The sequence below is a fragment of the Sarcophilus harrisii genome, chromosome 3 (genome assembly GCF_902635505.1).
Source record: "Sarcophilus harrisii chromosome 3, mSarHar1.11, whole genome shotgun sequence".
Taxonomy (NCBI): domain Eukaryota; kingdom Metazoa; phylum Chordata; class Mammalia; order Dasyuromorphia; family Dasyuridae; genus Sarcophilus; species Sarcophilus harrisii.
In genome coordinates, this window is record NC_045428.1 from 311,248,085 (window position 1) to 311,263,000 (window position 14,916).

At 31.0% G+C, this 14,916-nt stretch overlaps 1 protein-coding gene across 4 annotated transcripts in view; it reads right to left on the reverse strand.

Annotated features, from left to right (window-relative positions):
- Nucleotides 1-14,916, reverse strand: part of PIK3CB (phosphatidylinositol-4,5-bisphosphate 3-kinase catalytic subunit beta) — a 149,402-nt gene that overhangs the window by 22,768 nt on the left and 111,718 nt on the right. For all 4 annotated transcript variants that reach the window (XM_031959816.1, XM_031959814.1, XM_031959815.1 and 1 more), the window contains 4 exons: nt 9,342-9,530; nt 8,320-8,441; nt 5,316-5,459; nt 4,394-4,493 (listed from right to left, as the gene is read on the reverse strand). In XM_031959816.1, the coding sequence (XP_031815676.1) occupies nt 4,394-4,493; nt 5,316-5,459; nt 8,320-8,441; nt 9,342-9,530 (555 nt within the window). The remainder of the gene's footprint in view (nt 1-4,393; nt 4,494-5,315; nt 5,460-8,319; nt 8,442-9,341; nt 9,531-14,916) is intronic.

Sequence of the window (14,916 nt, forward strand, 5' to 3'; positions counted from 1 at the left end):
TCTAGATGTATGCAAACTGCATAAATTATTAAAACAAAGTGAAGTGGAGAGGAAGACCTTGATTTCTGTGAACTTTTTATAAATAAGAACAAGCCAATGGCAATTGTTATCAGATATCAACATCCAATAACAATATAATATATAAACTACATGAGTCCTCTGATTCAGTTCAATCCAAATGAAACACTGATTGAATGCCAATTATATTAAAGATACTATTCTAGATATTGAGTTGAATACGAATATAAATAAGATACTGCACTTATTCCTTAAAGTACTTAAATTAAATAGGAAAGACTTTTTGTACATGTACCAAGTGTTCGATACAAATACAAATAAAAGAAAAAAAGGTTAAAAAACAGTGGATCCAGAGGCAGGAGGTTTCGGGTCTGGATTTCAGGAGGGATATCTACATCAATTTTCATAAAGAAATTGACATTTGGGTTCATAAAAATGAAAAAAATTTAAACGAGAGGAAGAAGACGGTGAATAAATAAGAATTCCAAGCATATTAAACAAGAAGACTAGTCACAGAGGAGAAAGCGTATGAGATATGTTCAAGAAGAATGCATATAAACAGGTCTCACTAATTTAATGGAAAATATGCAGTGAAAAATATTAAAATGAATAAAGATTAGTATGAAGATTTACATCTGATGCAAAGTGAAATAAAGCAGGTAGACACACACACACACACACACACACACACACAAACACAGTATTAGAGCACTACATAAGAGCAATATAAATGGAAAAAAGCAACCATAAAACAATCAAAAGTGAATGCAGCAAATCAAAGAACAAGCATAGCTCCAACAAAGAGACAACAGAAAATGCCCACCTCACTCATTTGCAGAGATGGAAGGTCCATGGACATGGTATATTGCATATATTTTTGAACTTTTTGGATGCATTGATTGGTTTTACTGACTGTTGTTGGTCTATTCTTTCTCTCTCTTTAAAACATTACTTGTTATATGGTATGGATCTCTGGGAGGGGGTAAGGGGAGTAAGAATGATGGGAGAAATTTTGGAGATAATAAAAAAAAAGATAAAAATGTTTTAAATATATGTCTAAGAAAACAAATTCAGACAAATCTGGGGAAACCCTTAAGAATTGAATCAAGAAAACAATTTGTGCAATAACCAAAAAACTTACATGGGGGAAACAATTCTGAAAGAACAATCAATTCTAGAACATAGAAGATGAAACCTACCTTATGTACTAGAGTTAAGAATGAAATACATAATTTTTGACACAATGTGTAAATTTTTTGGCTTAAATTATATATTTTTTGAATTTTTATTGTTTAGGAGAAATTTTAAGGAGAGAAAGAATAACTGATACCAAAAAAGAGAATTAAGACAAATTAACAAAATATATAGAAGAGAGTACAAATCACAGAAAGAGATACAGACAAATCAAAAGTATTTAAATCAAACATACTACACAAATATAAATATACACATATCAGAAAGTATTCAGTTGACTTTTATGGCATATGTAATTCTTCTTTCTTTGTGCATAGCAATAATCCTATTTATTGATGTTTATTAATTAAGCTTATTCTAAAAAAAAAAAAAAAAATGAAAAGGAGAAAAAAAAATGAAGACTAAGGGTTAAAATTATCCAGATGTATAAAAACATGATGTGTACAGATGAAGTATATTCACTAAATTAAAAAAAAAAATTTCAGATTGGGGGAACTCTTTTTATCCTTAAAAGAAGTAAATCAGGAATAAGGAAGTGAAAATATGTATAAAAAATTAACAACTACATGCAATTCTTTATTCCAAAAGGATATGTATAAAACATAACTTTAAATACAGAATTCTTAGAAAATAGTACCTTTAGATGTAGAAGATGTACTTAATAAATGTTTAATTAAAAGAATAAAGAATTTTAGAGGATATTTTTTACCTTCTAAAATCATGCTATTCCCATAGTAAAGATACTTAATAACTTTTTTATGTTATAGACTTAGACCCCCTTGGTGAAGCCTATGGATCCCTTCTCAGAATAATGGACAAGTAGAGAACACAATGGATAGAGTACAAGGCCTGGCTAGAGTCAAGAAGATCTAGGTTCAAATCTAGATTTGGATATTTATTAGTTGTATGTCTTAGCATAGTGCCTCACACATAGTAATTAAATAAATGTTCACTGTTTTATTATTATTATCATCACTGACTTTGGGTAAGCCACTTATTCTCTTTACCTCAATTTCTTCAAATGCAAATGGAGACAATAATAACACCTAACTCCCAGAGTTGTTATGAGGATCAAATGAAATATCTGTAAAGTACACAGCACATTGTTTGGTATATAATATGTGCTATATAAATGATTTTTTATTATCACTGCCATTGTTTTTGTTGTATACATAAAATACATAGGATTATAAAGTAAGCAACAACAACCAAATGCATGGATCTCCTAAAATTTAGCCACAGAACCCAAGGGACTATATGACTAACAACCTTTTAACTAGAGATACAAGCATAGAGCCTTTTAGCAATCCTCAGTGTAATTGTTAAAAACAATACCATGATAATCTAAAAATATTTAGGTAAATTCTGACCTTAAAGAATGTTGCAGAAGGGATTATAACGCTGAAGAGAGATTAGCTTGGAAGGATGTTAAAATTAGAAGGAATTCTAAGATGATATGTATTATATAACAATAATTCACCATGAAAAAAAATCATTATGCAATACTAGGAACAGATACTAATTTAGTTATTAAATTAAGTTAAAGCATTTTGATCATTATATATCATAAAAAATATACCCATTAAAATTACAAAGCACCCAGCTATGTTTGGCTTCTACTTAGGTCTCATTATTACTGATAGTTTTTAATGTATTAATCCCTCAAGAGGTTAAAATCAGAAAGATCCTGAATATAACAAAAATATCAGCATTTTCTGGTAAAATATACATATCAGCAGTTTTTAATGGCTCTAAACATTCTGAAACAAAGTAGAGGCCCATTGAAAATGGCTGAGCAAACTGTTCCATGTGAATGGAACTGAAAACAAGATAGGAAATGGGGAATTCAGAGGAATATGGGAAGTTTATGTGAACTAAAGAAGCACAATAAAGAGAGCAGATCCAGTATAGCAGTGAACACAAAAGAAAATGTTAAAAAATAGTGACTCAAATTCATCTTGGCCTGGAGATGATGAAACAGACTTTCCATTTTCCAGTAGAAAGGAGACGAGGACACAGAATGCTGGATATATTCTCAAACATAATCCCCCTGCCTGTTCTCTTTTGTATGATTTCTTTTCCTTTGTTTTTACAAAATAGAGTTCAAATGGAGTTCAAAATAGACTTGATGAAATGATGTCAAAATGACAATGTTGGCTATAATAACTGACAGCATATTATCTTGAAAGGTCTTTGTCATACCAGGCATCTTTTATTTGGGGAAATGGTGAACATTTAGTCCACAGAAAGGATTGTGGAGCTAGAGATCTTTCCCACTGCTTACAATCAATTCCACCAAATATCTTCTGAATTTATTAAAGAATCTGCTACACTGGAGTGGTAGAAGAGATGTCAACTACATGTATACTGCATATGTATATATATATATATATATATAAAATCACTAACCTAGATATATATGCATTCACATCCATAGGCTTTTTTCAAAATTCTTCAGGCAACAGCTTCAAACTTTTTGAAGTTTTAAATTTAAACTAAATTTTTTATTAGTAAAGTTTTTATGTTTTAATAGTTTAAAACTAAATGAAGACTTTAGAGATACTCTGTATGTGTAAATAAAACAAAGAATTGTGTGGTATTTTTTAAGTTTATAAAATCCATTACTTCAGGCAAAGGAAGTTAGAGTGGCTCACAAATGAGAAAATAAACAAGAGTTATGACAGAAAATTAAAAAATTTTGACCCCCCAAATTTTTTATGCAGCTAAGCTGAAGAGGTAATTAAATGAGAAAGGATTTTTTGTTTGAAAACTCTTTGATAAAGATTTGATATATAAGATCTACAAAATCCTGATTCAAGTATATAGGAATGAAGCCCTTAATAGAAAAATGGTAAAAGGATATAGGCAATTTTCAAAGCTAAATTATATTAAGCAAGCCTGAGGGATATCTATTACATGTATAATAATACATAATAATTTCTACTTCCCAGATAAAGAAAAAATGGCCTATAGAGGATTAAGCTGATTTTCTCCTGTGCTATATTTGTTAAGAAGAATGAATTGACTGAATTTAGATTTCTTCTGAATACAAGTACCTCACACAATTTCTCTATAGCTAACCAAGTTTTGGGCAAAACCCTTGCATCTGGTGGGCTTCAAGGTTTGTCTCAGTTCCGATTTTCTTTGACCATGAATATTGAAATTCAAGAGATATTAATACCTGTTTAGAAAGCACTTTCATATAGCCCACACTTCCTCGACAGTAAGCTTCAAGTATTACACCAAACTGCACTGAAAAGGCAGGAATGTGCACCTCTGACCTAAAGAAATTCAATAAGAAAATGATTAATTTATCAACTTGCATATTAAGGTCAAAATAGGTGGTTTTATTATGATTCTAAATTGTAATGGTTGCATTTAGAGTAAAGTTAAAATATTTGCTATTGTTGACCAGAATCCTCTCCCCAATTTAATTTCCCCATTTGATTTCTGAGAATGTTTTAAATTTTTGACAAGAAAATATCAGGAATTTACAAAGCTCTTCAAGTGGTGGAGGTAAGGAGCAGAAATCAATTCTTTCCTCCACAAAACAATAGGAAAACAACTGATTCATACTCACATGGGCATCAAAGTTTAAAAAAAAAAGAAACCCAGCATATTTTAAAAATCATAAAAACTACAATGGTTGAACACTGAATATAACCTCATGTGCATAATCCCTTTTCAGCAAATTTTAACTTTGCATTAATCAAACATAAGAAGCATAGCTAAAAGACAAATAAAACAATTTTCTGACAGATACGCATTCATTTATTTTTAATGTGAACAACCTTATTACAAGAGTATAGAGAATTCAAATTAGTATAAATGGCTACAATTTGCAATTTTCATTAAAGGAGAGAAAAAATTGTATAGAATGATTGAAATATCTCAAATAGAATATGATGGATGCTAAAATGCTAAACAATTTTAAGCTACTAAAGATATTAAAGTTTAAGCTGCACTATGGAATCCCTTTTTCTTCCCAAATTAGTTAAATTTGCTCATTTATCATGTTGGATTATCATGCTGAATAATTTCACAGGAACACAAGCCACTTCCTTCTTCCCTCACCAAAAACTTTTTAACTAAAATCTACTTACCTAAGATGCCAAAATAGAAACTGCCCTATCCTCCTATTAGCAAGTGCTCTGTCTAACATAAATCTAGATAGGGCACAATCAAGAAAAGGTTCATATTTCAAAACTTGTACAAGTTGTAGAAGATACTGAGATAGTTCTTCATCACTGAAACAGAAGGAAGATCGAGTCAAATACAATATTAATGAACAACAGAAAAAGGCTTTTTAAAATAAAAATACAGGTTTTATAAGAATATAAAATTAATATATCAAAAATTAAAGGAACATTTTGAAATACATAAGTACATAAATAACATATATAGGGTTACTAAATATCCTATGATAGTTCTACCTGGCTAATCAATTATATCTACAATAAGTTATACAATTGCATAAATAATAATAAAGGAAAGAATATGCCACTACACATTTAATGAATGGTTCAGAATCAAAGCTAGATAGCAGGTAAAAATAATTTTATTACTTCTTTTCTTATAATTCCTTGACTTTCAAGTCAAACAGGATTGTTAACTCTCACTGTTCCCTGAAATCAACATACCATCTCTTGCTTCCCTGCCTGACCATACTTATCCGACAAAGCTACTAGAATATTATCTCCTAATCTTCCCCTTATGAAATCTCTATATTCTTTCGAGACTTACAACTAGCAAATCCCTGATTTCTAGATTATTAGCATTCTCTCCCTCCACAAATTATGATATGTAGTTATTTAACTGACTGTATATACTCTGTCTCCCTCTCCCTGGCAAATCAATAAACATTTTTTTTAAGTGATCAAGATGTGCCATGCACAATATAAGGCACTAAAGAGAAAAAGAAAGCATTCCCTGCCTTCAAGACTCTTAACATTTTATAGGGGAAGAAAACATTTATGTACCCCTCTCACCACATACACACAATATATAAGTGGAAAAGGGAGGGAGACACTATCTGGGAGGATCAAGGAAGGTTCATGTAAAACATGACATCTGAAGTAAACTTTGAAAGAAGTAGGCATTCTAAGCAGTGAAGATAAGGGAAGAATGTATTACAGGAATGGGCAACATTCAGTTCAAAGACTAGGAGATGGGATGGAGTATTCATGTACAATGAGCAAGAAGTCCAATTTGGTTGGAATGTAGAGTCTACAGTATGGAATAATATGAGCCTTGAAAAGTAGGCTTGGTCAGGTTACAAAGGGCTTTAGATGTTAAAGGATTTTATATTTGACTTAAAAGATACTAGGTAGTAAAAGGTAGTCACTAGGGATACTATATAGGGAAAAAAAGGAATAGAATTGAATTTTGTGAAAATCCACTTTGAAAGCTGTGTAAGGGACAATTAAGATGAGAAGAATTTAAGGCAAGGAAATCAGTTAAGAGGCTGAAACACTCAAGGAGGAAGGTGAAGTGGGATTGAATAGAGTAACAATTATACAAAAAGAAAGGGACAGAAATAAGAAATGTTGTAGAGATTAAAAATGACAAGATTTGTCATTTGTTTAAAAATAAAAGATTAAATGTGGGGATAGGTGAAAATGAAGAGTTGAGGCTTCAAACCTAGAAATTCTCTTTTGGACAAGTTAGATTTGATATGCCTACGGGACATGAATTCAAATTGTTCCATAGGCAGTTGGTGATCTGTGGCTAGATCTCAAGAGGATCAGGTATTAGAAAGACCAGCAATATACAGATTTAGAAGTCATCTACATGGAGATAATAATTAAACTCAAGAGGATTAATCCAGTCACTAAGAGAGAGGGGTTAAAAGAAAAACAAGATAATTTATAGTTGGGTATTCAACTGCATAATTTCAACACTGACCAAAAATAATTAATTTGGAATCAACTAATTGGCAATATGAGATAGGATGAGACAAGAATATAGTTTATAATTATTTAGCAAATCCTTTATTTAGATTTAACTTAAAGCAAATAAAAAATATAAGTAGAACTTCAAAGCAAAAGGTTAAAATATAAGAGACTATAACATTTTTTATAACAACTTTTTAAAAGATTAAGAATCTAGGAGATTTATGTAAACTTGGTATGCTTACTATAAATCATTAAAACAAATTCCTTAAAGATACTACCCTATATACTTCTTAGCACAGTTTGAATTACTAAATGCAAATGAAAGTAGTAAAATTTCATTTTTCTAAATTTAAATTTAGGTGGTGTTCCCTATCTCAAAATTTTTGATTATACATTACCAATTCACCTTGCATCTTTGAAAAACGAATTAATTAAACTAAAGTCAACAGTATATTCATGATAGGAAATTTTGACAACTTGTCTTTTTTTTAATTTCAGCAGTATTTACATTAAAAAAAGTATTCCAAGTGGATTCAGTTATCATTACTGAGACAAACTGAAAAACTATAGAATGTACATCTATATGTAGTTAGTGATTATAATGTCTAAAATTATCTAAATTTAGTGGTTAGCACTCAAAAATAAAGGATGACAAACATGGGGAAAGTGTAATGATATGGCAAGTAAAGTCAAATTTAATATGAGATTAAATCTACTAACAGAAGAGTAAAAACAGTGAAACATCAGATTAAGTATCTTATATTTATTGAATCAATATATTAATCCCTAATTGTACTATCTTGTAGAAATTACTTATTTCTATAACTATACTGATGAAAAGTTACAAACAAAAAATTTAATAAATTTTAGAAAATCAAGTTTAGTCATGGAAGAGGTCCATCAGAAGATAAATATAATAGATGTATATAAGTATAGAAGATAAGTACATTAGCTACATAAGCATTTGATCTGCTTTGTGACTCAACCAGCTTCTTTTCTCTTCTCCTTTTTGTTAGAGATCAAATATATGCTTAGCATATGTATAATGATTTAACTTAACAAAAAACTCTCCTGATTATACGAATAAATTAAAAAACTAAAAATGAACTAAAACCATTGCCTTGAAATCTGTTCTTTTCTCATAGAAGACTGACAAATAATATAAATGTTTTTATGTTGCCAATTACAACCCAAAAAGACAATAGAAAAGTACCTCATTTGTTTCAAGCAGCCCACTGCATACTCCCTTACATACTGGTCTGGATAATTAAAGTCTAATAATTCCAATGCTTCTCTAGGAGGCAGTTTAGGCCATATCTGAAGAAGAGCCTGTAGCTGTTAAAAAATAAAGAAACATTAAGATGTACTTATATATTTTAAAGCCATCACTGACCATTAAAAAAAAAACAAACTATAGAATCGACAAATTTAAAATATGGTTCTAGGAAAAAACTTACAAAGCTAATAAATTTTAGCCAGCCCAATTTTAAAAAGGGAAGAAGGGGAAGGAGTGGTGAGGGTGGGTAGGGAAAAGTAAAGAAGAGAGACCAAAAGCCATCCGCCAGTATAAAAGCATTTAAAGGAACTGGACAGTTCTCAAAAGACTGCTCAAAAAGTATAAACTATATCAGAGAATGCTCCAAATTACTAATGAAAAAGGAAATGCAAATCAAGAAAACTCCAAAATTTCACCTCACAGCCAGCAAACTAACAAAAATGTCAAAAAAAAAAAAAAATCGATGGGAATGGTCACTTTTGGAAGGTTGTGGAAAAATAGGGACACTATAGTGAAATTTAGAATAGTCAACCATACTGATGGCACACTTTCCCCTACCTGTAAGGGTAAATGTTTAGGCAACAATGTTTGCTAAATAATTAGTGATATCAGAATCAGCAAATAAATCTTTAAAAGAACTTCAATATTATTAATAAAGCACATAATAAAGAATATCTTCTAATTCTGCAAGACTGAGGTAAACTGATGTTTTGAATTATATTTTGTCAAAGCTAGAAATCTTACTATTTATTGCTGATTCTAATCAATCAATTAAACATTTACTAAGCATCTGTAATATGTAAAATACTGCACTAGGCCCTGGAATACAAAAGGAAGGATAAAAGAACTTCTACTCAGGGACAATCAATCTTACTTATTCAGCCCTTATGCTCTCAAAAATCAGAAAAGACAAAGATATTATTAAGAGACACTGATACTAGTGATTTGGTTGACCTTACCTGAGCAACATCTTCAAGTTTGTTCCATTTGACAGACAGCAGCAATTTTGGCAGTGACTGAGGAAAATTTTCTCTACAGTCTTGTCTCAAAGTCCAAATAAGATCCATTTCATTCTCACATAGTTGGGATAAGGGATCCCTCTCCATGATTTCTTTGAGCACAGCATGAAATTTTTTCCCACCTCGACTCTAATAAAGTAAAATTTATGAGATTAAAATAAAACTAATCTTTGCTGAATGCAAACTATTAAGGACATATTTTACTTTATTATTTTCTACTAAAATGAACAAATATTAATATTTACCAAAATTATTTTTAATGGGAGTGGGTACCTTGGTCTTCTTGATTGAGACTCAAACAAATAATATTAATTGATAAGCCATGGTATTTCAATAAAATAGCCTTTCAAATAAAATAGGCTCTGTTTAAAAAACAAAACAACTAACTCCATAGAGGAGCACTAGGTGGCAATGTTGTCATTTTCTTCAAAAATATTACATAAACAGTATGTTCTCTTCATACCTCTGTACCCCATTCTTGCACCATTTTCCATACCTAAAAAGCAAATAGTCAGAAGTTTCCTTTGTTTTTTAATAAAAAAGGATTAGTGAATGGGGCAAAAAGGGTAAATCCAAACAGGAGGCAGCCTCTTGGTCTGCTTCTTTATGTTTCAATACATAAAATATTTGTATGCACAGAATTCAAAATGTAACAGCATTAACATTTAAAACTAAACATTTTTTTCTTATTTTTATTCTCAAGATAATATATTAAATAAAATAGTACATTTGTTTTATGACTTACATTCTATGAAGTTTAGAATAAACAACAAAGGTTACTTTTAACATCTGTACATTTTTGGAAGATCTTGTTCTAGTCAAAACCTTTTTCTCTTAAATTCTCCTTCTGCCCAAAATATAAGGAGCTGTATTGCAGAAGAAGGCAGCTAGGTGGCATAGCTGATCAAGTACTGTACTTAAGTCAGGAGGATGAGTTCAAATTCTGCCTCAGACACAAAGTTGCAGTGGGATCCTGAACAAGTCCCTTAATTGCTCTCTCCCTTTCTTTCCTCATCTGTAAAATGGAGATAATAAAAGTATCTACCCAGAAAGATTATTGTAGAGCTAAAAATGAGATGATATTTGTAATCTTTTAAGCACTATATAAATGTGAGCTGCTATGATTTCGACCTGGGTTTCATATTGGCATGTTACTGATTTTTAAACTAATATGGCATCTATAATGACAGGGTTTATAAAAGCACATCAAAATTTACCTTGAAATGTTATTTTTTGTACTAATTATTTTTACTAATTTTATCTGTATTAGCCTGCTTTATTTTTTTAAAATTAACTTTAATTCAGCTATGCCTTCAGTGGAGTTAAAGCTCAATCAAAAAAGCTGGTGCCTCTGTACAACCTGCAATCTACAAAAGGGCTCAGATGTAAGCTCTCTTCTGGGATGGAACTGCTTTTTTTATACATCAAAAAAGTATGGAGAAGCATTACATTTTCTCATGTCCAAGTCCAATCCTTTCCCATTAAGCATAAGATTAATTATGGACATTTTCATTTTACTTTTGAAATAATTTATAAGTAGAAAGAAAAAAGTACTGAATCTGATGAATTTATGTTCCATGTTTGTGTTGGTTAAGGTATATGCATCATAAAAAAAGGTTAAGGTGGTAGGTTCTAGATAGTGAAATTATATAAAATCATTCTTGTATGAGACCAGGAAAAGCTCCTAGGTAGTTCAGTGGATAGAGCACCAGTCCTGAAGTCAGGAGGACCTGAGTTCAAATATGATCTCAGACACTTAACACATCCTAGCTGTGTAACCCTGAGCAAGTCATTTAACCCCAATTGCTTTAGCAAACACACACACACACACACACACACACACCAACAAATTCCTATTTTAAAAATTGTTATAAAGTTATAAAGGTTCATGGTCATAGGTTAACTTTGAGTGGAATAAAAGTAGTTAGTCCCACATTTTGTGGATTTCACAATAGCCAAATATGAGACATAAGTATCATTAATTTCAAGTTCTGTGCTATTAAGACTTACAATTTTGGTGCAAGTTGAGGTCAATATAAAAAAATACAAGATCTGAATTGCAGAATGTGATAATGGGAATTGTAATACAGGGCATAGGTAAACAAAAAGAGATTCTGTTCAAAGGTTAAAAAGTTCTTATCTGAGCCTTCAAGTAACTGGTTATTTGACAAATATGATGACTTAAATGTTCTTTCATAAAGAAATTTGTAGAGGAGTTTAAAAGTTTTATATGTTAAAAAAACAAACTTGGTTTGGTTAATAGAATTATTAATAGAATGAATAGGTGTCTTATGTCAGAATTACTGTTAGAAAATCCTTTTTAGAAGGAAGTGTTGAAACATACACCCTGAAAAAAATTTGATTAATTCCATACTTTAGAAACACCTCAGAAAGTAGGAGTCAACATGCAATCAATAAAGACACATTAAAATACTAAATACAACTATCACATATAAGGTCAACAAAAATCAAATGATTAAACGGAATAAGTAGGTTGTAATATTTCCAGATGAATTATCTGGAGTTAAAGCACATGTGATTTAACATCTGTGCATCTTATTCTAGTAGGCAGAAACAAATACCATTTGGACCTTTGGAACCTTACAAATTAACAGAGAAAGTTTGTAAATGAGGATTAATTAAGGATAGACAAGAAACTAAAAATTTGTAAAATTTATTGCTCTAAACACAATAGACAATTGGTGCATTCACAACCCTATCATCACCTACCAAATTAATCTAAGTTGTCTAGATTTAGCCTCATTCTTCTATTTTACTGTAATATAAAAATCCTCATTAGTATATATTATTTATAAACTTTTCCTGAGATCTGAGTTAACTGAGAGTTTCTAAGGGGCATGTAGGCATTATATATGTTCCAAGAAAAAAGTGAAAAGACAGACAGAAGTAAGCTAGTCAAGGAACTAAGGTAAGGTTGGGCAGGAAAAAAAAAATATGACAAAGCTGGCCTCAGCATCAGTGCTTTCAAAAGATTAAAGTAGTTTAAAAATAGTTATCCCCATTCAGGCTATGACGGAACCCACAGATAATAAAACTGGGGATAGGAACCAAGTATTTTAATTTTCCAAGATAACTCATTATTGCTTTATCTTTCATGGATTTATTATCCAAAATGGCAAAAATCTATTTACATTCTGTATAATTCTTTAAGTTTGTATATTCTTCCCTCAATACTTGAATAAAACTTTCTATTTATTTTTCCTAATTTTTTCATGGCAAACTTTTCAAAAGGTTTTAGAGGTAAATAAGATATAAGCAAAAATTTTCAGCTATTAAATATACCATTTGTGACTATGTTTCCCATTTCATAGCTAACAAGACAGTAATCAAATGTTTATGTAAGCACTGTCCTCAAATAGCTAAAATCATTTTTCTAATCTCTGATGTTGCATGTTGAATACAGCTGTTATAAATCAATATCATCTAAAGATTTCTTTTCCCCCAAGATTTTCTTTTGATTAGGAAGCAAATAATTTGATTCAGAAAAAAAAGGCAAGCTAAGAAGGCAGGGACGTGCTCTATCCAGCCACTCCTGCCTTTATTGTCCATTATTTGACTGCCTGGTGCTGTACTATAGCGAGATGGAAGGAAAGAGAAATAAAGAGCAACTCTCCATCCCTACATTGTAGTTGATGCTCTGTGGGTTGGCTTTATACTAGAGCTTTGTGGTGGGAGTTTTAAAGTAGAGTTCTAAGAAAGTAAACTAGGAAATAGTTATGGGTAAAAAATATAAAAGGTATCAAATATGCTAAATTTGGAACTATGCCCAAAGGGCTATAAAACTGCATATACCCTTTGATCTAGCAGTGTCACTACTGGGTATGTATCCCAAAGAGATCATAAGAAAAGGAAAAGTACCCACATGTACAAAAATGTTTATAGCAGCTCTTTTTGCAGGGACAAGGAATTGGAAATTGAGTGGATGCCCACCAATTGAGGAATGCCTGAATAAGATATTGTATATGAATGTAATGGGATATTATTGTTTTATAAGAAATGATGGGCAGGCAGATTTCAGAAATGCCTGGAAAGACTTACATAAACTGATGCTGAGTGAAATGAGCAGAACCAGGAAAACACTTTACACAGTAATAGCAAGATTATGTGATGATTCACTGTTACAATTAGCTCTTGTCAGCAATGCAGTGATCAAAGACAACTGTAATAGACTTGGAATGGAAAATGCCATCCAAATCCACAGAAAATGCCATTCATACTATGGAGACTGAATGGGGATCAAAACATAGTATTTTCACCTTTTTTTTTTTTTTTTTTTTTTAAATTGTTCTTTTTTCTTTCTTGTGGTTTTTCCCTTTTGGTCCGATTTTTCTTATACAACATGACAAACATGAAAATATGTTTAAAAGGAAATATGTTTTAAATAAACCTATATTAGATTCCTTACTGTCATGAGGAGGGGAAAGGTAACAGAGAAAAAATTAGAATGCAAAGTCTTACAAAAATGAATGTTGAAAATTATCTTTATATGTATTTGGAAAAACAAAATAGAGAAAAATAATCTGAGAAAAATAATCATGGCAAGCAAAAGTTGTTTTAGAGTGCTTAATAACATTATCAGACTAATTATGTCAGACATAATTTCAGCTAAAACTTATGTTGAATATGACCTAGGACATAAGAAAAAGATTTGAAGTCAGTGGACTTTGGAACATTTCTGGCCCCAACTCCCAGACTGCATATCACCACTTTCACATATAATTACCACTGCTCTGACCTGGGCCAAATCACTTCCATTTGCCCTTTGACCTCAGTTTTTTTAACTACTAAGTTTAACTTTTAAAATTCTCAAATACTCCTATCCAGTTCAAAATTCCTTTTAAAAAATAGCTAATATTTATATTGTACTTTAAAGATATTTTGCAAAGTCTTTGACATATGCGATCCTTACAACACCTCATTTTACAAAGGACAAAACTGAAGCTCGCAAGTGATTTGTCTGTTATCACACAACTAGTAATTGTGTTAGCCAGAATTTGAACTGAATTCTTATAGTTACTCTAAATTATATCACCCTAAGGCATAATTATTTTGCACTTGTTAAGAATGAAACTCAGTTACTACTTATAGGGGTTGAAAGATTTTCCTATTATATTTATTTATTTACTTTTGCACACTCCCTCTTTTAGATTACTTATGTAAAATAAAACTAGTTCTTGTTTTTGCTAGAATTCTGATAAATTACCCTACATTCTCATCTTAAACATACTTCCTTTTAGCTTCCATAAACCAGGCTAATGATACAACGTACTCTAAAAAAATCCTCAGCACCAGATAGAGTTACAAGTGAATTCTACTAAACTTTTTTTTTTTCCCTGAAGCAATTGGGGTTCTTAAGTGATTTGCTATGGGTCACACAGCTAGAAAGTGGTAAGTGTCTGAGGCCAGATTTAAATTCAAGTTCTCCTGACTTCAGGGCTGGTGCTCTATCCACTGAGCCACCTAGCTGCCCCTTCTACTAAACATTTAAAGAATA